Raw genomic sequence first — 27103 nt, 5'->3', positions numbered from 1 at the left:
GACTCCTCTTTCTAGCCTGTGATGGGAGACATTTGCCAATCACAGGTCAGAAAGATTGTTGATTGTTGAGTCTTATTCCCAAAATGTCAGTATTTGATGACCTGAGAATTAGACTCAACAATTAACTATCTTACTCCAGAATTAGAGCTGCAACGATAAATCAGTTATTAAATTACTCGCCAACTATTTTGATAATTGATTAATCCATTTGAGTAATGTTTTAAGGAAAAAAGTCAAAATTAAATGAATTAAATGCGAATATTTTCTGGTTTCTTTATTCCTCTGTTGTGGGTTGTGAGTAAAACAAGATGTATAAGGACATCATCTTAGGCTTTAGAAAACACTGATAACAGCTATTAATTGATTGACTGAGACAATGATCAATCAACTGATCAACAATGAAAATAATCGTCAGTTGCAGCCAAATCCACAATAGCTTCCTGCACCTTTAAATGGACTATCTCTAAATAGATAATATTTAGACAAAATGATTGGCCCTAAACTACAAAACTAAATGTCTTACATGTTAAAAGTGTCAACTTTGTCCTCTTCTGGTATTGTCCTCTAATATAATAGGGTACAATATATTAGAACAGCAATGATTAGGCAATTAATCAGTTACTCATCAAGGATGGATGGAGGATCCTGTAACTCATGAACACAAGAGAGTGAGTGGCAGAGAGTGACGGTGAATGTGCGGTGAGCAGAGAAGTTGTCAGTCTGGCAGTAAATATACAGTTACAACACAGTAAATGTATCTTCTACGTTTGAGTTTGTCAGTGAATAAAAGCTACAGCTTCTGAAGACCAAAGCAGAGCTTTGATCCTATGTCTGTTGAATCTCTGTAGACAATGAGCTCCACCTACATAGTACTGTCTACAGTAGTGACAGCTTATTTTATTGTTTCAAAAGCAAGAAACTGATACAGAAAATGTTTCAACAGTCTCTTTGCTGTCCATTCTGTCTTTTCATAAGCCTCCTCTGTGTTTATAGCTTGTGAGACTGACAGAGATGTCTCTGTGGGAATCTCTCTACGAAGACCGCAGACAGCAGTTCTGCTAAATTCTCAACTGAGGCAGCTTTTTTCCCCACAATGAATAGAGCTATTGTCATTTTGTTCACCTTCCATTCACAAAACCTCAAATCCAATTTGATCGTAGTTTCACTGACTTGTCTGAGAGGGAACAACTTTGCTTAACTATCCAGAAAAGGTGAAATATTTGTTAGTGGTTGCACTTGAGAGAGAAAAGACTGCAGGGCAAAACCATTCAGTAACCTGTTTACTTTTGTTTAATTTTATTATGTCAAATTAGGAAGCATCACAAAAAGACCTCAAGTATCTAATGATAAACAGTTCAACACTACAAGTGCCAGAATTCCATTCAAATTCCAGACCAGAAAGGCTGTAAGTGATAATTTTAACCTTTGACTTCCAAACACCAAAATGTAAATTTTGTATTATTTATTGATATCAATATGTATATGCCATTGTATGCAGTAAACTGTAATGACTGCATATATTCACAGTAGTATTCTGTAGTACAATAACAGTCAGTGATCTGATTCAAACTTTAGATTAATCTATAATTATTCAGAGTGAGAAACAGTTAAATGTATTACTTAAAATTAGATTTAGATTTAAGATTAGATTATAAATACATTCTAATTAAGATTAGATTATTAGATTATAAAGATTATAAACATGCTATTGTAACATTAATAATCACACATTTCTACCTAGAACATCACAAAAAATAATCAAAGTTTATGTGAAAAGGCTGGAAACAAGTACAAAAATAAAACCATCAAAAGCTAGAAACATTGCTGTTTGTAATAAGTAAACTTTTGAGAGCTTTAACACAGAAATTCAGTGAGTTATAGGTATAAAAACTGTGACAACCACACCTTTTATACATATAACTCATTATTTTAATTGAGTCTAATTAATTAATTATTTGTATTTTAATGTTGGGAAATTGGGAATTGAGACCAACTTTTAGTGACAGCGACAATAACAGTTGCTAAGCAACCAAGATGAATCTCCAACTGTGCAAATGTACCAATATAAGCAGCATTTTCCATGTGGTCAGTGTGATCACCTGTGGCTGAAATATCTAAAAATAATACAGTTTCCTTTGTGTTTTGTGTAATTTATAAAACATTCTAAATGAAAATACAAACACTTTTAGGAAAATATAATTATTTGTTTATGTATATATATATTCATTTTAATTAAATTAAGTTATTTTAATGATTTTAAGTTATTATAATTGCATTTTTTTAAAAATAGTTTCCTGTATGGTCTGTATATAGCATTTTCACCTGATCAATCACCCTAATCAACTTTAATTAATTGTAATCAATCTGTCCTAAAACCTGGCAAATATCTGATTATATCTGACTACTGAACAGCATGTCCAGGAGAAAAGACACAAAAATCATCTCATGTCTCTGCAAATGACAGTATGTTTGTGTCTGATTATGATTCTTTCCTCACCCTCCCTGGATATCATAATAATCACCTTGGCATTCTTCCTGTATGTGTATATGTGTGTATGTGTATGTGTATGTGTATGTGTATGTGTATATGTGTGTATGTGTATGTGTTTGCAGTACATTTTTAAATATCAACCAATCAGCCATTCACAATCCTTTGGCAGAGTAAATCTCTTGTACTCCCCCTCTTTTTCTCTTCTCTTGCTGACACTCTCTTCAGAGGATTCTCAGCTCTTAATCACATTGCAGTTTTCCACCTGGAACTGCAAGGATTAGTGTGTATGTGTATGTGTGTGTGTGTGTGTGTGTGTGTGTGTGTGTGTGTGTGTGTGCGCGCACATGTGTGCGTGCGTGCATGCGTGTGTGTGTGTGTGTGTGTGTGTGCAGGGTTGGGAGGGTTACTCTAACCTTACCTCAATATACAATATGGTGAAATTGTTTGTTTTTATTAATATCGCATTTATGGTTGCAACTAACTAACTAACTAACTTGTTTTCATTATTGATTGATCAGTTGACCGTTTTCTTAATTAATTGATTAGTTGTTTGATCTATCTATCTGTAACTGTAATAGACTACAGTTACCTTTTCTTGTATCCAGATTACATAATCCTATTATATTTAATCCACTGTTGTGGATGTGTGTGAGTGTGTGTGTGTCCATCTGTGCATTGGTGGATGTATGTGCATGCACATGGGCAAATTGATCCCTTTGGACATAGATGATCTTGTCTCTCTGCTGGTGTACTGTGTCTTTGTGAGTATGTCTTGTGTCTGGAATGGGGTAGTGATAAGACTGGTTGCCAGGGGAAACAGGAACAGCTGTTTCCAAAAATTGCTCTCGGCATCCCTTAAGAAATCCTCTCTTGATGATTTGGGCTGGGCGTCGGTGCTCGATATGATATTGACAGAAGTGACCCAGTAACAAGTAGTATCAAAACTTCTCCCATCAAATGATTCCTGCAATCTATTTTCTAGTTGAATCGAGCAGTTATTTAGTTTATAAAATGTTTGAAAATGGTGAAAAATACCAATCAGGGTTTCCCAAAGCCAAAGATGATAAATGCTGTGTTTTGTTCACAGCCCAAAAATATTCAGTTTACTGTCAGAGTATCACAGCCGCTCACATTTAAGAAGCTGACATCAAAGAATTTTGACTTTTTTTTTTCTCCAAAAATACTCAAATACATAATCGATTATCTAAATAGTTGGCAATTGATTTAATAATCATAATAAATTATTCAATGAATCATTGCAGTTCTAATCATAATGCAGTAATTATCCTGGCAATTCAATTAAGAAAATATGAAATAACCATATAGTACTGAACTTTTGATCATTTTCTTCTTTTATCTGGAATTTCCATTTAAGGCCGCAACTAATGATTATTTTCATTGTTGATTAATCTGTCGATTATTTCTTGTCACAATCTTGTCACAGTTTTTTCTTTAATAACTATTGTCATTATTTATGGATCTGACGACCATTTTCTCCATTAATCAATTAGTTGTTTGGTCAATAAAATGTCACACATTTACAAAGATGAAAACAGAGAATTTGGACATTATTTATTAAAAATTAATCAAAACAATTAACAGATTATCAAAATAGATGCAGATTAATTAAATAGTTGATTAATAATAGATTAATCATAGTAGCTCTCAGTGCTTTATGTTGGTTGTTAGGTTTATTAGTTTGTCCAGCTGTTCATTCCTTTGTTGTGCACAATTTATTGATTCACTGATTGATTGATTGATTGATTGATTGATTGATTGATTGATTGATTGATTGATTGACAAAAAATGTTGAAATTTCCACCATTTTTCCACTAGAGGTCATGATTATGAACTGTCAGCTATGTGTGCACTGTGCATGGTAGAATATCATTCTTTATTTTGAAATAGTAATCCTGCTAATAATCCCCATATTTACTAAATATATCTGTAATCTGATTACTTCTTTTTTCTGTAACAGTAATGGAATACAGTTACCTTTTTTATGTATCCAGATTACATAATCCTGTTACATGTAATCCATTACTCCTCAAGCCTGTTGATGACTGACTCTTGGAGGTGAATATATCCGACGTGTGTGTGTTTGTGTAATCACACATGACAACAAGAAGTTGCTCTTCGAGCCTCATTAGTTTGGTATCTCTGGTAGAGAGGCAACCACCAAAGATGACCTGATAATGAGGACACCCGTCACTGTTTACACACACACACACACACACACACACACACACACACACACACACACACACACACACACACCCACACACACACACACACACACACACACAGACACACACACACACACACACACTCAGGCACAGGATTGGTGACAGTGGTGCACAGATCTTGTATCCACTGGGATCTGCAGCACAATAGCAGAGGAGGTGGAACACAACTGCCACAGCTGCTCACTTCCTACAACACACACACACACACACACACACACACACACACACACACACACTCGTGCAGTCTGCAGCAGCTTTGCGTAAACAGTTGATATTAACTAGAGAACAAATCAGAGTGCTGATGTACCGTCCGCTGATGCGAGAGCACAATTCAAAGCCGACCTGAATTTCCTTGAGATTCATTTCATGGATTGAAAGTGGACAGTCACAGTAATAAGCGAGCCAATCCAATAACAGTGAGTGAGTCAGAGAGAGGCGGTGCGTCCCCACACGCTCTGTAATGAGTTTAGGGTCTGGGTTGGGCTGAGATGCTCTCGCTCCCTCACGTGGACCTCAAGGTGCTCCCTCTCCACACTACAGCAACACTGCCTCATCATATATTCACACACACAGACACACGCACACACACACACACACACACACACAAACACCAGTGAAGCCACAAAAGTTTCAACAATAGCACAAATTAGACATGGAATGAATCAGCTGCTCAGACACACAACATATTCATACACACATATACATGTTCACACCTGTGTCAATGCATACGCCGTCATAAAAAATGCATACACACATAGACACACCCATGTCTACATGCACAGCTTCTATTGTCCTAAATCTGTTTCTTATTTTTCTTATTTAATTTTATTTCTTATTCCCATGTGACACCATGTATATCTTTCATCATTCCTGTTAAACAAATTTATTTTGGAAAACAGTTGCTGGTGAACAACTTATCACAATTATATGACTGTTGATTAGTTGTTTGGTCTATAAAATGCTAGAAAATGATGAAAAATGACAGTTAGTGTTTCCCCAAGTCCAGGGTGAGTCCTCCAATGTCTTGTTATTGTCCACAACTCAAAGATATTCAGTTTGCTGTCAGAGAGGAGCAAAGAAACCAGAAAATATTCACATTTAAGGACAGAGTAAAATTCAAGCACCTTGCAGATGTGGTAAATTGAGCTATAAAGAACTAAAATTCTGTTTTGTGATATAATTCTACAGAAGCGTAGAAAGTTCTCTCTGACATTTTTTAAATCTAAAAACTATTTAGTCAGCATTTTCAAGGATTTCCAGCATGTGTAAGAGCACTGCAAGAAGCTAGAATCAGAGAAGTCTGACTTTTTTCTTTAAAAATTACTCAAAACAATGAATTTATTATCAAAACTAGTTGACAATGAATACTCATTAATAGTTCACACCTAATTAATTAATCATCATTGCAGCTCTAATTACATGACTCTAACAGTTAATTGATTATTAATTGATTATCAAATTACTCACCAACTATTTTGATAATCAATTAATTGATTTTCTTATGAAAAAAAAGTCAAAATTCTCTGATTTCAGCTTCTTAAATATTAATATTTTCTGGTTTCTTTACTCCACTCTGACAGAAAACTGAAGATTTTTGAGTTGTGAGTAAAAGCAGACATTTGAGGACGTCACCTACAGCTTTGGAAACACTGATGAACATTTTTCACCATTTCTGACATTTAAAAAAAACTATTAATCACTTACTCTGGAAAATAATAGACTGATTTATCAGCCACTAAAATAATTGCGAGGGCTGTCTGTCCCTCCTGGTAGTTGTGATGTTGCAATCCCAACAGTTAAGTCAAATTTAACCAATTCCCATGAATTCTGCATGATATTTTTATTAGCTTTTTGTGTTTTGTCACTGATATTGAAAAGAACACAAGTTTTATCATTGTATTTGACATGATCAGTGCTCTGTGCAGAACAAGAAAAAAATCTCAACTTTTTGTTGCAATTTTCACTTGCTCCTGCAATGTCATTGCAAAAAATGCTAAAAACATTGCAACATGCATCACAATTTGTTAGTAAAGGTACATTTTAGGCTGTAACTATCTCCACAAAAGCCAGGAAATCCTGGAATGACTGGTTAGTTGCAGCCCTGGTCTACACTGAGCAACACAATGCAATGGAGAAAAGAGTGAGAGTGGAATTAGTGTTATTCAATTTTGATGGTAGGTCCAAAGGAGTCCTTGGCTCCCCCTTTGTGAAAACACAGGCATGCATGTTACACACACTGAGCAGACATCTGCAGAGCTCCTGCATGAATGAGCATAAACATCTCAGCGAGTCAATCACTCAATCCAACCAAGTAGCACCAACCTGCACAGAGGACGCCAGCAGCATCACTCATCGCCAGAGAAGCGACCGACACACAGACAGACTGATAATGACAGGAGATGAGACAGACAAACAGAGGCAGCTCCACAGACACGCAGACAGAGGGTGGTAATTACTGTGCACAGTCAGAGTGAAGCCCTGCAGTGCATCCTCTGCAGTGGTCTGACTCTCTTCCCCTCTCAGCCGTGATCACAAGACCTGTGTGACGAAGCCCGGTCTCCCCCTGTCGGTGTGCGTGACCGCGTCTGGGTCGATGCATCGCACGGATTTGCATGCGTGTGTAGGTGCCGCAGGTGAGCTACCATTCAGCACGTCACATTACCTTTGGTTTTCTGCCTCACTGCTCCTCATCAGTGAATCACGTCTGTCCTGTCTTCATGTCCTCTCCACCTCCTCTCCCACTTCTTGCCTCTCACTGGCTCCTGCCTCGTCCTCGCTCTACCTCTCCGTCTCTTGTCCCAAGGGAGTGTGTGAGCGAGTGCAGTTAGCTCCGCTGTGACATCACTCCAGGATTTCCTCTACTGCACTACCTCGCCACGTCTTTCCCTTCGCCATCTTAAACAGCTCTGCAGTCGTTCCCCATCAATCACTGATTGGACGTGCTCTCTTTTCTCTCTCATCTGTCTGTAAACAGATTTCTCACATGTAGATTGTGATTACTTCCCTGTTTTGTATCTTTATCTTTGCCCAGCTCATTCTTTCCCTCCCTTTTTCCTTCAACACCCCCCTTCCTCTCCTCCTTTCCCTCCCTCTCACCATCTTGGTGGGATGCAGATGCTCATGTGGGCCTGTCACAATTATTACATAACCGCCTGATCACCGTTATTTGAGCTGACCGCAATCATTTTGCAATACTGTTTCCATTCACCTGTATAGAAACAGCTGGATGAAACAAATGTCATATTTCCATCAATATTTCCACCAGGGCCAAACAATTTATTGAAATTTTATCAAAATCACAATATTTATTAAAAGCAAAGTGTATGTCAAAGTAGTTTAGAATGAGTGCTGTCATGCTCAGTTTTTTGGGAGTTATGGATTACATGTACATGATTACAGGATAATGTAATTTGGGTACATAAAAAAGGTAATTGTATCCCATTACAGTGATCGATAAGAACGATATCCTACCATACACAGTGTACACACAGCTGTCAATTCATTATCATGGCCTCCCATGACCTACCATGAAAAAATGCTTCACCGGTTTTAACATTTTTTGTCTTTAAATCAATCAATCACTTCTGAAAAAACAAAGGAAGGAACAGCTACAAACGAATTAACTGAACAACGAATGTAAAACATCTAGATGTGCAACAAGTAGTCTGTTATTAATCAACTGTTAATCTGCATCTATTTTCAAAATCAATAAATCATTTTGAGTCATTCTTAAGAAAACAGTTCCAAGGAACGTCAAAGAAAAACAGCAAATCCCCACATTTAAGAATCTGGACCCAGCAAATGTTTGACATTTTTGTATGAAAAATGACTGAAATGGTTAATGGATTACCAAAACAGCAATAGGCAACAAATTTTCTTTCAAACGCCTGATCGATTAATCAACTAATCATTGCTCTAATCACAATTATCTGTATGACAATTAATCATTAATGAAAATGACATGATTGTGACAGCCTTAAGGTGGGCACGCTGAGCTCATCTCCAAACCTTTGTCACAGCAACTTTATTTACCCGGCAACAAGCACACACAGTCACGACTGCACACACATGCTGCACACACATGCAGCAGGCACACGTAATCTTATTTATGAAAATGGCAGACGTTAAGCCATCACAGGCACTCAGCGAAGCGTTTCAAGGCGTTGCTAAAAATAGCCTCGTGCTCTCCTCTGGGTACCGCTCTCCTGCCTACCTCCTCCTCCTCCCTGTTTCTTATTATAGCAACACCCGGGGAGAGGAGAGACATTTATAGAAAGGACAGGGCACTACTAGCTCTTTCACTGTCTGTTTTCATCCTCGTTGCTCATAATACTCATTTCCCTCCGCCTCCCACACACGCTCTTCCAGCTCAGCTGCTCATTCTTCTCTTCAACAGGCATTCATTCACAGCAACACCACTTGTTCTCTCCCAATGGATGTGCCATGACGCGCAGCGTGTGGCAAAAACACAACGAGTGATGCTGAGAAATGTATTAAAATATCATCTGAATATAAGTACACTGACATTTTTAGGTGCACAATATGCTGGTGACTCATTATCTTGAAGGGCAAATCCTGTTTTCCTGTAAATCCTGATGGATCTCCAGCCGAATGCGTAACAGCTATGAGTGCAGGCCACTGTGACAGAGCGCAGTCAGGTGCTCATTAAATATACACAAGTACCTGCTGTAAATATATCATTAATGGGACTCAGTGGTACAACTATGACATTCCATTAAACTTTGTCAGATTATCTCAAATCAGCCTCTGGATTTAAGGATGCTGTCAATCAGAGGTTAAAGGAACACCCCAAAATCAGTAGCAGGAGAGGCTGAAGTAGTTCTGGTAGATACTACGACACAAAGAAAATAGCTCCTACATGAAACTGATCACAAAAAGATCTGTGGATTATCTTCAGTAACCAGGTTGTGATTTCTGGAAACAAGACGCTGCTGTTGAGTTTTTCAAATGTGTAGTTTTTGGTGCCTTGAGCGCCACAAGACTAGTGCCAGCTAGTTACATTACATTGGAGAGAAGGCCAAAACCTTCAAAACTCTGCAACTCACACCCACACTGTATAGATGGATAGATGGAACAGCACAACAAGAGGGAGAGGAAAAAAATGTACTTTTGATCTTGCTGAGTGAACTGCCACTTTAAGTTAAGCAAAGTACTGAATACTTCAGGGGTGCTGTTGTCTAACTGATCATGAACTCTGACCTTCACAGGGGACAGTATCATTCATGATGTTCATTAAAAGAATAGTTTGACAATTACTGGTGTTCTACCAAGAGTTATCTGCAAAGTGTCATATTTGTCCTTTAAATATGAAGCTGCAAGTAGCAGCTGGTTGGCGTAGCATTATAGAGTGGAAACAGTGGGAGGCAGCTTGCCTGACTCTGTACAGAGGTAATAAAATCCACCTACTGGATGGTTATTTGCTAGCCTGACACGCCAGATGGTTTATTACACATCTGGGTAGTCATCCTTAGAGAGTGTTTGGAAAAGGGCAAGCACTTTCAGAAAACACCTGGCAGGTGATTGGATAAAGACTGATAGTTGGGAGAAGTCTGAAAATATCTTTTCCACAGAGAAAAGTGTTTACACTAACTTCTGAGTAGTGTTGTCTTCATCTGTTCGTCTGTGTTTCCTCTGCGACAATGTGCCAAGCTTCTGGCTATCCAAAGCGTAGACTCTTTGGCACTTTACGAGCACTAAAACCACTGACACCATTAGGTGTAATCGAGTGTTCACACCAACTTTCTCACAATCCAACTTAGTCTTCGAGGATGTATTGTCCAATTTTGAATATTCTTCACTGGCTACTTTTGCCTTTAAGTCATCCATTTTTATTTAATAGCTAGCACCTACATCACTCAGTGACAGCCAATTATTTGGCAGGATGTGGAGTCAAAGGCTGTCTTAGATTTTCACAATTAAAAAAAATCCTGGCAGCAGATTACACTTCATATTATTAGCCGATTTAATAAAACTTTCTCCTAGCAAAAAAAAAAAAACTTTTTGCAGGGCTACCCCGTGAGTACCCAACCTGTTGAAGGACCTGAAAGTGTCACTTCACTTGTTGTGTATATTAAACAAACAAGATAAAATGTGTGTGCTGGTAGTCACGTTTTTTATGTTTAAACAGAGTCAGGCTTGAGTTTTCACCGTTTCCAGTCTTTATGCTAAGCTAAGATAACTGGCTGTGGGCTGTAGCTTCATATTTAGCATACAGACATGAGACTGTGTTACATGTCTTCATGTAGTGTGTGTTATATTTTTTTATAATATAAAAATGTTCACTGACACCACCATCTATTGTAAAACATATTTGAAACCAAAATGTTGAACTATTCCTTTAAGCTGCAACCAGAAAACTAATCCATGACCTTATATCATTCTAAGGCCAACAGATAATCCTCTCAGGAAATCAAGATGTCATTTCTGTTGGTTCAGAGACTACACCATGTCAGTCACCCAAACCTGAAACTCTCTAATCAGCCAAAATTATAACGAATGAAAGTTGCATTTTCATAAGGAGCATAAATCTGAATAGAGTTTAATTATCACAGCACTGAACTACAACTGTATGGTGTTTTATGGTGTTTTGTGTGGTTCTACTACTACTGCCCACCAGTTCTACTTCTGCTACTCACCAGTGATACACTGTGACACATTCAGTGTCACTGCGCAACACGTGTCTCTGCCTGTGATCTCCCCACTGCAACCCAGCATGTTTGTGTGTGTGTGTGTGTGTGTGTGTGTGTGTGTGTGTGTGTGTGTGTGTGTGTGTGTGTGTGTGTGTGTGTGTGCGCGCGTGGGTGGGAGGGTCGGTGGGTGCCAAGACTGCAAGATGCACTCACTGTGAAGCTGTTGTTGACATTCTTTGTGCTGGACTCTGCAACGCTGGCATCCGATAGGTCCACCTCGTCAAAGATAAGGGACTGCAGAAAAGAGGAGGTGTGGGCAGAGAGAAAAGAGGGAAGTCCCAGGAGGAGAATAGAGAGATAGAGGGCACAAAAGAGAACAAGAGAATGAGCCTCTGGACAATATTTCCAACATTAGGTTGTACTTAGCCTTTTTTAACTTATACTATTGTATGCAGAGAGCTGTGAGTGGCTGTGACAGATGTGTCTTGTCATTGTCTAAAATGAACAGGGGAGAATATCCCAGTGTAGAATGGAAGCTGCTGTAAGAGTCATGAAAGACATAAAATGACAAACATTACAGTCCTCATCAATATCAAAAACATGATGCCAACAGTGTCTCAGTGTTTCCCCAGCCACTGCTTTTAGGGGGGTGTGAGTGAGTCTATTGTGTTTTGCTGTCATTTACAGTGTTGTTGGTTTCTCTTGTCTGCTCAGCTCTGTTTTTTCAAGAAAAGAAGCACCCAGGTTGCTCAGTTAGTGGAGCATGTGCCCCACGTACAGACTCCTCTGCAGCAGCTGAGGGTTTGATTCCAACCCGTGGCCCGTGGTGCACATTGCCTCTCTGTCCCTTTCCTATCACTGAATGCATGAAAAGACTAAATTAAAATAAAAAACATTAATCAGGAAAATACATTCATTACTCTGAGTATTTTGGTTACTTCCGTACCCCTTTTTGATTTTAAGTGTTTTCTTACTTTTCTCCTTTTTGTGAAGCCTTTGGGGTGCTATATAGATAAAATGTATTATTATTATTATTATTATTATTATTATTATTATTATTATCATTATTATTATTGTCATTATTATTATTATTATTATTGGTTTGAGTATTTTTTCTTTTTTACTTTTTATTTGTTATTTTTCTTTTTTTTTTGCTGAACAGTATACTCAGAAAAACAACATTCATGAGAAAAAAATACATAGAAAGGTTTGAGTAATTTTAAAAAATCTCTGATTTCAGCCTCTTAAATGTGAATATTTTCTGGTTTCTTTACTCCTCTCTGACAGTAAACTAAAAACATTTGAGGATCATCTTGGACTTTGTGAAACACTGATTATTCACCATCCTCTGACATTTTATGGACGAAACAACTAATGAATTAATCACAAAAATAAATGACAGATTAATCTGAAAATAATACTAAGTTAGCTGCAGCTCTACTTCACAGTATACAAATAAAGTGAAAAATAAATTAATACAAATAAATGAAAACATAAAAAACTAATAAGTGACAAAATAACAAGGAAAAGAAATAAAAATAACAAAAAATAGGCTTAAGTTTTAAATCATTACTTTAAAAAATATAAAATGGGGGTATTTTTTAAGCCATATAATTTTATAGATATAATATTTTGCTAAATTCCTCATCACAGTATGTATGTGGGCTAAATATATGATGTAAGATTGTCCTCTGTTCTCTGATTGTGTTTCACTGCAGACAGGTGTTAGCATGTCCACACACACACAGAGCGGAGCAGAGGAGAGACAGATGAAGGTGATAATGTTGCTAAAATTGACAACAACTCCTTATGTTACTGTAAGTGCAATAAAAGCTTTCCAGCAAGAGTCTTTAATAAATATAAACTGTCTGTAACCAAAGATGGACAAACTTTCTGCATATTTTAAACACACAAAACCTGAATCTGGTGAGGATGCTAGAATCCCTGCTCCTGGGTTTCATCAGTTTTTATGATATGTGTTTTTAATTTCACTTTCATTTAAGAAGAACTGAAGAAGTATTCAGAACAGCCTGTTCTAATCTGAGAGGGACACTGGGAAATATAACAAGACTAGTAAAACATGACTCCTTTAACTGTTTGTTTGTTCAGGTCTAAATGTCCTGTTATATTGTAATTTCACAGCGGCCCATCCCCCAAAGCAGTCAACCTCTGGAAAACACTGAATCTTTTCTGCAGTCACATCTAGTTTTTTTTCAATCATGATCAACCTTCAGTTAAAGCAGGACTTCACAAATATTTGTCAGGGCTGGAAAATGGCACTAAATGAGTATGATCTGTATCTTGTCATTTACTGAAAATGAGACAATGTAAGGGGAAGCAAGAGGAATCGCAGGGTTTAGTAAAAATAAAGGAAACAGCAGATGTGCATTCCACTCAGCTTTTGCTGTCATGGAGGGCATTATGTTATGGTTAAATAAATCTTAACTTGGTAAACCATTTGGTAGGTTATTTCAGGCAGATGGGGACATGGAAAATAAAGCTCGCCTTATAAGACATTTTCATCCTGTAAGACACTCACTGACCCCTTCAGACCCAAATATTTTCCACTCATAACAAAATAATCCAGCTTTTTTCTCACCCATCTCCAATGTAGAAATAAGCTGCACTGAATGGAGCAACAGTGTGCGGATGTTTTTGTCTTTTTTAGATTAAGGTAGGGCCCTATTTATCCTGCAAGGCAGCTGGATTCAAGAAATTTCGAGAGAATCCATGTTGTCAGGCTTCAAGTTATCCACTCGTGTCTGCACCAAAAGTGGTGCCAACAGTCAGCTTCCTTTGAGGGACTACTGGCAGCAAAGGCACAGTTTTAGGTGTGACAACAGCGAGAAGCGTCCACAGAAGAACAGACAATGGTGGCTCCTGGAGAGATTAGCGTAGATACAGTGATAGCATCAGTTATATCAGAACTGGAGAGAATTTCTTCACTGAAAGAAGAACAAAGAACAAAACACTGATGGCTTTTCTCAATTGTAAAGATGTTTTAAGTTTTCTCCTGACCGGGTTTGGTAAGAGTTTGATCTGACTGGTTGAAGTTAGCCCGTGTTAGACGTTAGCTTCATCTAATCACAAGCCAAGTATTTATTTTTTTATTTTTTGATATTGCCTGCCCTTTTCCAAACTGTTTCTAAGGCCAACTTCCCAGATGATTCTGTGTAACAAACCGTCTAGTGTGTCAGGTTAGAGTTAGGATGCTTGTGTAATAAATATTTCCTTTATCCTATATGTTAGATTTATTTTTGCCTGGATGTTGCTATTTTGTGGTATGAATGGATATATATGTGTAAGCATTCTTATATATCATCTCCAATTGTTCTGGTAGCCTATATTCTCTACTTATATACTATATGAAATTGAAAATTTAATTTTACTTTATTGCTTTTTTTTCTACAAAACTGTGTATTTGCTATTTTTATACTATTTTTTGTTACTTCACACACCTATAATGCTATTTATTTATTATTATTAGTAGTAGTATTTTTAGTGGTAGTAGTAGTAGTATTAGTAGTATTTCATTGTTTACTACTCTCTTATTGATAATATGTCACGCACGGAAGGGTGGGATGGAGAGGAGAGTCGGGGATTATAAAGGACACGATTGATTGCAATGCCCATTTTTTTTGGGTGATGTCATTGTATTATCCCTACACCGCTTACATAAATAAATAAATAAATGGGCTGTTTTTTAAACTGGATTTTCTAATAGTTATGAAAGTTTATTTTTACTTCAATTTTTGTGGCCACCTGGCAACTTATAAGTCAAATATTGACATTTATTAATTAGGTCAAACTGTTTCGACACTGGGAAAAAGTAACATTTTCAAAAAGTGCATTTTCATTGGCTGAAATCAATCAATATTTGATGTGTGTTACAGTGGATGGGTCTGAAGGGGTTAATAAAATGTGGTGGAGAAACTGATGGCTCAGAAACGTTCTGCTGGAGAACAATGGGTCCAATTTGTCTGGCCCTCTAACAGATAACTCGGTTTGTTCCATCTGCCAGGAAATGCACTTCAGCACAACACAGCTCCACTATGAACCTCCACTGCAGCGAGGATTTCCCTCTCCAGTTTCCTTTGTTTTGACTCTGTACCTAAATGAGAATAACAGTGCCAATAACAGGACAGTGAATGCTGATATGTTTTATTGAATTTCTATGTGGCGGAGGAGCTGGAGCCAACTCTGTGCAATATAGCCAGCAGACAGACAGAGAGGAGAGCCAGAGTCCACACACAGGAACATGATATCCTAACAGAGCTGTGATGCATAAGGCACGCAGCTGAGCTCTTAAAGGGCCGCGGGCCAAAAACCGATGCCGTCAAAGGAATGCCCTCTGACTGTGTGTGTTTGTGTGTGTGTGTGTGTGTGTGTGTGTGCGCGTGTGTAGGAGGAGTGAGCTGCTGCAGCTGTCAGAGGGAATGCCCAGTTAACGACGCTCTCCCCAGGCCTGGCTGGAGAGGGACACCAGCCAACGCTTACTCTGTGTGTGTGTGTGTGTGTATGGAGGGAGCATGTGTCTCAGCACTTCCACATATGCCTACAAGTGTGTGTAAATGTGTGTGTGGAGTGTCAGCCAAGAGGACCCGAGTATGACTGGCATGCCAACACAAACACTGCCCTCCTGTTTCAGTGCTCCCGGCTGCTGCAACATTGTGTCACGTGTGCATATGTATGCGTGTGATTACTTCATACAGTTCTTTTGACATACTCCTTCTCCCTCTCTCTCTCACACACCCACCCACCCACACACACACACACTCACACACACACACACACACACACACACACACACACACACACACACTTGTATATGTGTGGGCACACACTTGAGGGAAGCTGTAATGAAAGCTGACAGTGAATGGTGGACAAAGGCAATCGTCCAGACCCTCTGTTACCCATAGATCCAGAGCTGAGCTCAGCGGCTGCATCTCAGTACCCTCCTCTCCTACCTTCTTTAGTTCCTCTCTCCTGTCCTTCATTTTACACCAGGCCATGTGGCCATTACATGCTGTCAGAACTGTGTCCACTGCCAGTTTAAACTGTTAAAGGGAGAGATCGGGCCTACAGTAGATGATGTTTGACACGTCTCCAGTTTGGAGAGACAGAGAGAAGGTTAAGCGATGAACCACCGTGGACAGGGTCAGCAGCAAAACAGAGTTTTAGCCAAATTAAAAAATCAATATAAACTTAAATATATGCTATATTAGGAATATACACCACTTTACCTGCTGTCAGACAGCCTTTTACAATGGGAAAAAAGGTTATGTTGCTAATAATATTGTTCTCTTCAGAAGAACCAGACTCCTTTGACAAAATCAGTCATTTTAATTCACAGAACACAGGATTTGCTTGTCTGCTGCTGCCTTGATCAGTTTGTTTGTATGTGTGATGTCAGTGAATCCAAACTTAAACTCTAATTCTAACTCTATTGTATTCTAGTTGTCAGTGTTTTCACTGGTTGCTGCTGAGGGGCAGTTACTTTACTTCAGTTAGTAATAAAGTGTGTAGATCAACTAAGATCACAGTATAATAGTTACTGAAAGGCTGTGTGTTGTGTTTGCTGCCACAGAAAAGAAATATAAAGTCTCTGTTTATGTAACAATAAAACAGCGTCTTCCTGTACTCTTCACAGCAGAGCTGCTATGTGAAAAGCTAACTTAGCTAATTAGCAACTATGAGTCACTGATTTGATTTTAGCAAAATCACATCACAAAATCGTATTCAAAACCAAGAAATTTGAGTTTCAGAGACTTTGTTTCCTGTATTTTGGTGACTCCTAAAGAAGAAAAATAAAATAATATTTACACTGCAACACCATGTTCATGTTAAATACTTTAATCTTAAATTGGGTTGGTGCAGCTGTATCACTGTATGTATGGAAACAGCGCACCTTTAGAGTCATAGGGCTTATACTTGTGCAGTGCCAGAAACAGGTTGTGATATGAAAAGTGATAATGAATGAAAGTAATGAATTGTGATCCCAGGAGGAAACAGGGTGAGTGTGATGAAAACTGTGAGTCTCCAGGAAAAATCATGAGGGTTGGCGAGTATGCTTTACTCATGATTTCCACCTCCAAAACATATCTGGAAGACCTCCAGTTTTAGGCTGTTTCAGTTGTCTTTAGCCTTTAGGCAGTTTACCCACAAGCCCATCCTCCTTAATGGGGAAGGCTCAGCATATAGGTGCAATGTGTGTATAATTCAAGTCCCTTACTTCAGCAAAAATACTAATACTCCAAATTGAAAATACTCCACTACAAGTAAAAGCTCTGTATTCTAAAACTCAACTAAGATAAAAGTATTGAAGTATTACAGCACAATTTATTGAAAGTGTCAAAAGTAAATGTAACAATATTCATTGTGCAGTAAAATGTTCCCTGTCAGTGTCATAGTCTGTGCCCTTCTTTCATTCCTCATGTGTCAGCTGTTTTCCCCCTCCCTTTTGTTTCTTGTGGTTCCTTGTTTGTCTCTCTCTGTGTCTGTGTGTCTGGGCGTGACTCTCATCAGACCTGCTGCCAATCTGCTCACCTGAAAGCCATCCATTAATCAACCCCCGCAGTACTAATACCCCGGCTCTGCACTCCATTCTCTGACAGATTGTTTGGTCTACCTTGTGGTACTAACTATGCCCTACTTGTTGCTTATTGCTTTTTTGCTCTTGATTTTTTTTTTTGCCTGAAGCTTGTTTCTCTGTGCCTCAGATCCACACTCACCGGTCACCCTTTTGCCTGCCACTCCAGCCTGCCAACCTGTTTCCTGTTTCAACATTATTTTTAAGTCATATTGTTCAGCCATAGTAAACAGTATTTTTTTTTAATGGCTAAAATCCATTTTGCTGCTGACCCTGTCCACAGTTGTACACTCTTTAGCTTCCCACACTGGTACTCCAGCTGCTTCTCCAAACTGGGCGCGTGCCAACCACCATCTACTGTAGGTGATACACTGACCCATACAACTCCACTTACAAAAACCTGAACCATCACTTTGACTGGTGTTGTGTGTTCAAATCAGGAAGGAGAGGAGAGCAGCTCCTGGAACAAATTGCAGTGCTGAGATGCAGCCTCCCTGATGGATCAATGAGGAGGTCAGGCTTCTTTAGCACAGGGCAGCACAGCCAGCCAGGCCACCTCAGAGACACCAGAGTACATGGACATGTAGGGAATGGGCACTTATCTATAGAGCCTAATGTCGCCATGGCCATGGCAGGGAGAACTCACTTATAAATGACTAATCCTTACCATAACACACAACCAAGAAAATTAAGTATTTTTATTACATTATTTATTTTGTCATTCTTCCAGCATGGCCATCAAGAGACTTGAAGCTGCAGGGAGGGGCAAGCAACACACAGTGTAAAACAATAAAAGCCACAGTTAGATTAGCAAGATAAACTGATCCAGACATGGCCTTACAGTTTATACACATGTGTTTTGCTGCCCTGCCTGGGGTCATATCCATATTATAAAATGTGCATTCATGTCATGTGGTAATAAAAAAGTCCTGCAACAATTTTTCACCTGCTCCAAAAAGTTGGAATGTGAGTAATTTGTCCGCGGTCAGAATGACGCCCTCTATTATGTTAATTTTTAACTCTCAGTGACACGATATATTTACCCTGTTTGTCTGTCAGTAGGATTGCAGAAAAACTACTGACCCGATTTTAATCAAACTTGGTAGAAGGGTGCCACATCGGGCAAAGAAGAATTTATGGGTTTTTGTTTGGAGCATATCTGAATCCCAGGGCAAAGGCTGGGTATCAATACTCTGAAATAACCCAGAACCAAGTAGCATCAAAACTTCTCCAGTCAAATGATACGTGCATTCAATCTGTTCAGTATCCAGATCTAGAAAAAATTACTATTTATATGTTTGTGTATAAGTGCTCTATTGGTATTGGTATCAGTTTAACTATACTGGTTAGGGATGACAACAACTAATCGATGATCGATGAATTGGTCATTAAGAATTTGATCGATCAAGTAAAATGTAATCGATCAACTATCAAATAAAGATCTGAAATATAACAGAGATTATATTTATGCACACTCTGCATGCATGTTTGCCTTTAATAAAGCTTTGATTGAGGGTGGTATCTACATGGGCCAGTTATTTTTCACTTTTGTTAACAATGCGACAGACAGGGGGGGGGCACAAGATGGCGCCGTAGAGTAAACATCGTTACTGAGTAAGCTCCGGTGGCATTTGTCAATTCATATTTATGCTTTACATATTTGTACGGTGAAAAGTGTGGAGTTTCAGACGGGAAGTGTTTTAACATGAGCCTGGACAATTACTTTTCAAAATCTTTGGACAGCATGCCCAGAAACACGAAAAATTCGTCGAAGAAGAACCCTGCTAATGCTGAAAATGAGGGGGAGCTAAGTGCTACATCTGAGATACCGAGCATGGATGTCAGCTCCGGTTCTATGGAACCAGGTATTGTTCAAGCTCTGGACAGAATAACTGATAACCTTACTAAAGTAATCGACACCAAGATCTCCACTGTCCTGGAAGCCATTAAAGAACAGACCTCGCAGCTACAGGCGGTCGCCGCCCGAGTGGGGGAAGCAGAGAAACGGATTGCTGATGTGGAGGCCGCGACGACATCATCGGAGGCGAAGTTAGCACGTCTGGAAAAGCAAGTGCATGATATGCGGGAACACATAGACGACCTCGATAACCGGGGTCGCAGATGCAATATACGTATAGTTGGCGTGCCCGAGGGCTCAGAAGGCTCGGATTCAGTGAAATTCTTCGAAAAGTGGATCCCAGAGTACCTCCGAATGGATACAAAAACAGGACGGCTGAAGCTTGATCGGGCACACCGGTCCTTAGCACCAAAACCCAGCACCGGTCAACGTCCTAGGCCGCTGATAGTGAAGTTTCATAACTTTACGGATAAACAGCTCGTGATGGAGGCAGCTCGTCGACTCGGACCCCGCCGTTCTGATCGGGACGACCCCACATATAATGGACCCAGAATCTCCTTCTTTAATGACTATTCAGCTGAGGTGGTCCGGAGACGAAAAGCTTTTGATGACATAAAAGCGCGGCTGAGGAAAATGAACATGGACTATGCGTTACTGTACCCGGCTACTCTGAAGGTGACGGTGAACGGGACACAGAGGAGATGTGACACCCCGAAAGAAGCCGCTTCGCTTCTCCATTCACTGGAACAGAGACGTGAGGACACTGCTATCCAGTAATATGTCTATCAGTATGTGGCTTTATGTTAACTGATTTCATCCATACACATTACGTAAGTAGGTTCTGATTGTTCCGTATTTGCGCACATATAGTATATATGTGCGGATAACATTTCATGTTTATGCATGTGAGTTAATTTTATCCGTACAACAGGTTATGGCCACCGAGAGCAAACTTAAGTTTTTGTCGACTCTATGTGTGAGTGCCAGAGAAGAACAGGGTGCAGCCTCATTCATTTATTATTGACAGATTGGTTTCTGTTTTTTCTTTTTTTCTTCTATGAGGCTTATGCAGAGAGAGCGGTGTGGAAGAGGTCTAAAATGCCCTGCAGGTTAGGTGGCAGGGACAGCCCCCATTGTGTTTGGGCTTTTTTGTTTTTGTATAATAGTTCCTGTTCAGATGTGTTTTTCTCCCAGCTCAGTGACTGTTTTTATTTTAATGTGCAGTTTCAGACTTTTGTTCTTAGTGAGTCATGTATCTATATAGAGGGTTGACTTAAACGGTATGACAGGTAATAGACTACGCTTGTGTACATGGAATGTAAGAGGGGTCCATAGTCCTATTAAAAGAAAAAAAATACTCACCTTTCTGAAAAAAGAACACATTGATATTGCACTTTTACAAGAAACACATTTGGATGATGTAGAACATCTGAAATTACGGCAGGGTGGGGTTGAGCAGGTGTTTTTCTCCTCATTTACTTCAAGAAGTAGAGGGGTGGCAATTCTTGTGAGAAAGAATCTTCCTTTTTCAATGATAGAATGTATTAAAGACAAAAGTGGTAGGTATGTTATAATCAAGGGGGTCTTACAAGGAACGGTTATTTCCATACTGAATATTTATTACCCCCCTGCTCATCCGTCAGATTTTATAACTAAAGTATTTCTAGAGTTTTCAGAGATTCACTCAGATATTTCCATAGTGGGTGGAGATTTTAATTGTATACTGAATCCCCTTATTGACAGACTCCCTCACAAAGCTTTGCCTCTTTCTTCGCAAGCTAAGTCACTCAATTCTATATGTGAAGATTTAGGATTTGTTGATGTATGGAGGACAATTCATCCTTTGGACAAAGAGTACACTTTTTTTTCTGCACCCCATAGGTGTCATACTAGAATTGATTATTTTTTTTTACCTGGACTCTCCTTGCATTTAGTTTCATCTTGTTTAATAGGCAGTATTGTCATTTCAGATCATGCCAATGTGGTGCTGGATCTCTCTCTTAAAGGTGTAGGAAACAGAGTAAAATACTGGAGACTGAATACAACTATCTTAAAGGACCATACCTTTATATCCTATTTTAATACTGAGCTTAAATATTTCCTCTCTATTAATTCGCAGTCAACAGATAACTCTGCTCTCCTATGGGAAACTATTAAGGCGTATACTAGAGGGGTTATTATCTCATTTTCAGCCAGTAAGCGGCAGCAGAAATTGAGGAAGCGAAATTTGTTAATGACTGAACTTAAAACAAAAGAAAGAACCTATGTTGATTCTCCAACTCCTGCTTTACTGCGAGAAATATCTGCAGTCAGATCAACCTTAGATAACCTCCTTACGCAAGATGAGGAGACCAAACTTAAATTTACTAGACAGAGATTTTATGAACATGGGAATAAACCCGGAAAATATTTAGCATACCTTACCAAAAAAAGATCAGAATCACAATCCATTGCAGTCATTTGTGATGCTCAGAATAATCGTATATATGACAATAAGTTTATAAATGACACCTTCAAAGAATTTTATTGTAGATTGTATGCATCTGAACAACCATGTGATGCACTTGATTTAATGGAAAATTTCTTTTCTCAGCTTAGTTTGCCTACTATATCAACAGAGCAGCAAACCAATCTTAATGCTCCCATTTCCAGAGAGGAGGTATTGAATGCTATAAAAACCTTATAGAATGGAAAAGCCCCTGGACCTGATGGGTTTAGTAGTGAATTTTATAAAGAATTTTGTGACTTATTAGCAGACCCATTACTTGATATGTTTAACTATTCTTTTTTGCATAATAGATTACCTCAGACTCTGAGAGAAGCAAATATTTCTCTCATACTGAAAAAGGGAAAATGCGCAGAGTCTTGCTCCTCATATAGGCCGATAGCTCTTCTTAATGTGGACCGGAAGATACTTTCTAAAATTCTAGCTACTCGACTTGAAGACCTCCTGCCTAAAATTATAAAAGAAGATCAAACAGGCTTTATAAAAGGTCGTAACTCCCGTAACAATGTCAGACGCCTTCTCAATGTAATTCAGGCTTTCCAGCAAAGAGATATTGATGGTCTAGTGCTTTCTCTTGATGCTGAGAAAGCCTTTGACCGGATAGAATGGGACTATTTGTTTTATACTTTAAACAAATTCGGTCTCGGTGATAGTTTCATTAGGTGGGTCAAAATTCTGTATGATAATCCTCAGGCGGCTCTTTTGACTAATGGGCTTAAGTCGGACAGTTTTCCATTGTATAGAGGAACGAGGCAAGGCTGCCCGCTGTCGCCCCTCTTGTTTGCCGTTGCCATTGAACCGTTGGCGGAGGCCATAAGGATGGCACCTGCTATACGGGGTCTGCTAGTTGATTATGAGCACAAGATAAGTCTGTATGCAGATGATGTTTTGATATTTATTTCCAACCCGGAGACGTCAATACCAGCTCTACTTAACATTATTGATCTATTCAGCAAATTTTCTGGGTATAAAATTAATTTGACCAAATCTGAAGCCATGCCACTTGGGAGCCTTAATTCGTTACCAGCTGCCTTACCTTCTTTTCCCTTTAAGTGGTCTCCTGCAGGTTTTGTATATTTAGGTATATTCATAACCCCTAAATTTAAGCAAATGTATAAAGCAAACTTTGTTCCCCTGTTCGAGAAAGTGAAGCAGGATTTGGAGCGATGGAATTCTTTGCCTGTCTCCTGGCTAGGACGTATATCCTTGATTAAAATGAATATATTACCTCGATTGTTGTATCCTGTCCAAATGATTCCGGTCATATTCTCGAATAGGGTGATAAAAGACTTGAATGGCTGGCTAAGTTCTTTCATATGGAGCAAGCGCAGACCAAAACTTAAGATGGCTACATTGCAGTTGCCAGGTCCTGTAGGGGGCTTAGACTTGCCAAATTTCAGAACGTATCAGCTGTGTACTCATATGAGGTATATTTATGATTGGGTTGTAAACACCTCAAACTCTATTTGGTTGGGAGTTGAAGCTTCCCTTTCAAAGTATCCACTAAGGGACTTACTGTTTTTTAAGAAATTTAAAGATATCAGACTGAGTTGTAATAACCCTGTCACGCTTAATACACTTAAGGCCTGGCGATTGGTATGTCGACTTGAGGGAAGGTCAAAGTTCACATCTGTTTTCACCCCTATTGTGAATAATCCTGATTTCCAGCCTGGGATGTTTGATATAGGTTTTAAGCGGTGGGGGGATAATGGTATTCATAGACTGAGGGACTTACTCTCTGATAATGTGGTCATGACATTTGAACAAATGATAGAGAAATATTCTATCCCCAGACATGACTTCTTTCGTTATCTGCAGATAAGGCATTATATTTTGCACAGTACTACGTTAGCTGAGAACCATGAAAGCTCTCCTGTTGAGAAATTATTATTTTTAACAGATAGAGAGATATCTGTAAGTTTATTTTATAAAGCTATGTATTTTGCACCCCCAGTAAGGTTGCAGAGGCTTAAAGGCACGTGGGAGAAGGAGCTAAACATCACAATGGATGATGAAGAGTGGAAGGATGTCTGGAGACATGCTAAATCAATTTCAGTCTGCAATCGTGCCCAAGCAATGCAGTTAAAAATCATACACAGAATGCACATATCCCCCAACCGCAGGCATCACTTCAATCCTACTCTCTCACCCACGTGCCTTAAATGCAAGATAGAAATTGGTACCCTAACTCATTGTTTTTGGTCATGTTGGAAACTGCAAATGTATTGGTCTAATGTGCTATCTGAAATAGAAAAGATATTGGGTTTAAAACTGGAGATGGACCCTGTGTTTCTCATATTGGGCCTCCCAAGCCGACGTTTAATATCAAAACATAATAAGAGGCTATATTGTATTCTTACTTATGCAGCGAGGAAGAATATTTTATTGCAATGGATCAATGAAAAAGTACCAACTGTTAAAGGCTGGCAAAAAGTGGTGTTTGATCTAGTGCCATTAGAGTACCTTACATGTATATTACATTTAAAAACAGATCAATTTTATAAAGTTTGGGAACCCTATTTGAAATACGTAGAGCCTGGGGTCTCTAATATCATGTTGCAGGGATTTTCTTGATTGCTCATATCGCACATTTTTACTGTAACCCTGGGTATTATTTAATGGATCTGAGCTGGTGTTTTGTTTTTTGTTTTGTTTTGTCTGTTTGTCTGCTTGATTTGTTTTTGTTTCTGTGGACCATATTATGTATCCATTCTTTACTTGTAAAAGTGAAAAATTAATAAAAATATTGTTTAAAAAAAAAAACAATGCGACAGACAGAGCATTTGGCCTCGGGGCGCCCAGTCGTCTTGACCCAGTGAAGCCATATGACATGAATGCAGCACTATCATGTCTAGGTGAGTGGGTAAGTAGGGAATGGTTAAGCTGTTGCGGCGGTCTGGCCCCTGCTGGCCCCTGGCTGTGCTGTGCTGACCCGAATTCTCACTAGGCCTTCCTCAGATCCGCTGGCACCGAGAGGTGGGGGGGAACGCCGCGCGCCCGTCCAGCACACGGACAGAACTCGCCAGCACACACGGCTCCTGGACACTCTGCGCAGCGCCCGCTCCTGCCAGCGTGCCAGGGCACTGCCAGACTAGTGCGCGTGAAGACGCGTACACACGGGCACACACACAAACACATGGTCCAGACCAGGAAGGTTAGATTAGAAACAAAGACATGTCAACAACAGTAAAAAGTTCAAAAGAAAAATATACTTAAAACAAAACACAGTTGAATAAAATGCTTAGGTATTATTGAAAGGGAAAAAATCTGATAAAATAATTTATATGACTAAGGAAGAGAAATATAGGATATATTTGGACACTGAAGAATGTGGTTAACAACTTCAACAGACTCTTAATACATACAATATTATGTAAGACCAGGTTTAACTTTGTAAATTAATAAATTGTGCACAATTTTACCTGTCTTCTGTCTTAACTGTTAAACTAGTCGACTAGACTAAAATCAAAATTGTGTTTAATGGACAGATGAATCTGTTGTCAGGAACATCCCTGATATAATTCATGGAGACAGATGTGAAAATGTTTCGGGTGGACCCTTTGTTTCTCCCCGCTGCGTCTCTGATGTGATCTCCCTCTTGCTCCTCCCTGATATTTTCACGTCTAACGTGTTCAATTATTAGTTGTGATTGTCAGAACAGTGAAAAGACGAGCCAAGATATTTTTTTTTTGGTGAGTTTTATTTTTTTGCTGTTGATGTATGATGTTAAAAATGACAGTTTTTCATTATTAACCCTTTAAGCCATTATAATAATCCATCTGTAAGGAATTATGAAAATTATTAAACCTTTTTTTTATTGTGTTGGTTATTACAAGTGGTTTGAATTACATATGGTATATTCCTTAGAAGTTATAATGGTCCCTGCACAACTACTGGCTGGAAACATAGTGGTTTTGTGATTTGTAATTTATTTTGTTGTTGTTTATTTGTTGTTAAGTTTGACTGATTTCAGGTGAAACTTGAAAGATTTCATTCCACTTGTCAACTCAGCATGAATCTATTCCATGTGAAGTAATAGTGACTGACAATTGCAATCACCTGTATACCTGCGATTGTACACTTTGAAGAACAAGAAGTCTGGATGGCTGACTAAAACTTCATTAAATGATCATATTCCTGAGTGTGACTGTCTCTTCTTTATACAGATATACCCATCTAGGATAAAGTACCAGGCGGTCAGAGCACAGTGGTGAGTGGGTTAGAAGACAGACAGTGAACATCAGCAGTAAGACTTCAGCAACTAGAGCTTTTCCATTTACGCTAAGAGTCAATAGACAGAAGGCTTGAGAGCACTGATCCTGCTCACTTGTCTACCTGTGCATGCATGTTGAACAGGGATACAGTAGGTGAGCTTACCTTGGCATCTTTGGCGTAGTAGAGAGTTCGGCCTCTCAGTTTGAAGTAGCGCTTTTTCCACCTCTGGAATGAGCTGGTCTGTTTGAGCAACAATCCCTCCTTTATACTCGTCTGGAGGGACAAAAGACACAAAAAGCATAAAAAGACTGTTTTACAAGGGCCTCGTATCAGTAAAAGGTTCCATCAGAAAATAACACAAAGCTTAAGTCTAGAACTGCAATGATTAATTGATTATTAATCAATTACTAAATTAACTAACTATTTTGATAAATGATTCATTGCTTTGAGTCATTTTTAATATTTTTTTTTCTGATTCATTAACAGTTATTAATGTCACTGACAGCCTTTGACAGTCTTTGGCACTTATTAACAGTTATTTACAGTTA

The 27103-nt window shown here is 38.8% G+C and overlaps 1 protein-coding gene across 5 annotated transcripts in view; it reads right to left on the bottom strand.

The window, feature by feature from the left end:
• Positions 1-27103, bottom strand: part of dgkh (diacylglycerol kinase, eta) — a 103173-nt gene that overhangs the window by 54705 nt on the left and 21365 nt on the right. For all 5 annotated transcript variants that reach the window (XM_084724364.1, XM_084724363.1, XM_084724366.1 and 2 more), the window contains 2 exons: positions 26718-26828; positions 11601-11681 (listed from right to left, as the gene is read on the bottom strand). In XM_084724364.1, coding sequence (XP_084580490.1) covers positions 11601-11681; positions 26718-26828 — 192 coding nt within the window. The remainder of the gene's footprint in view (positions 1-11600; positions 11682-26717; positions 26829-27103) is intronic.

The sequence above is a fragment of the Lutjanus erythropterus genome, chromosome 8 (genome assembly GCF_056507025.1).
Source record: "Lutjanus erythropterus isolate fLutEry1 chromosome 8, fLutEry1.hap2, whole genome shotgun sequence".
Classification (NCBI taxonomy): Eukaryota; Metazoa; Chordata; class Actinopteri; order Lutjaniformes; family Lutjanidae; genus Lutjanus; species Lutjanus erythropterus.
Note: the sequence above shows the minus strand (reverse complement) of the source record. Positions and strands in the feature narration are given on the sequence as shown.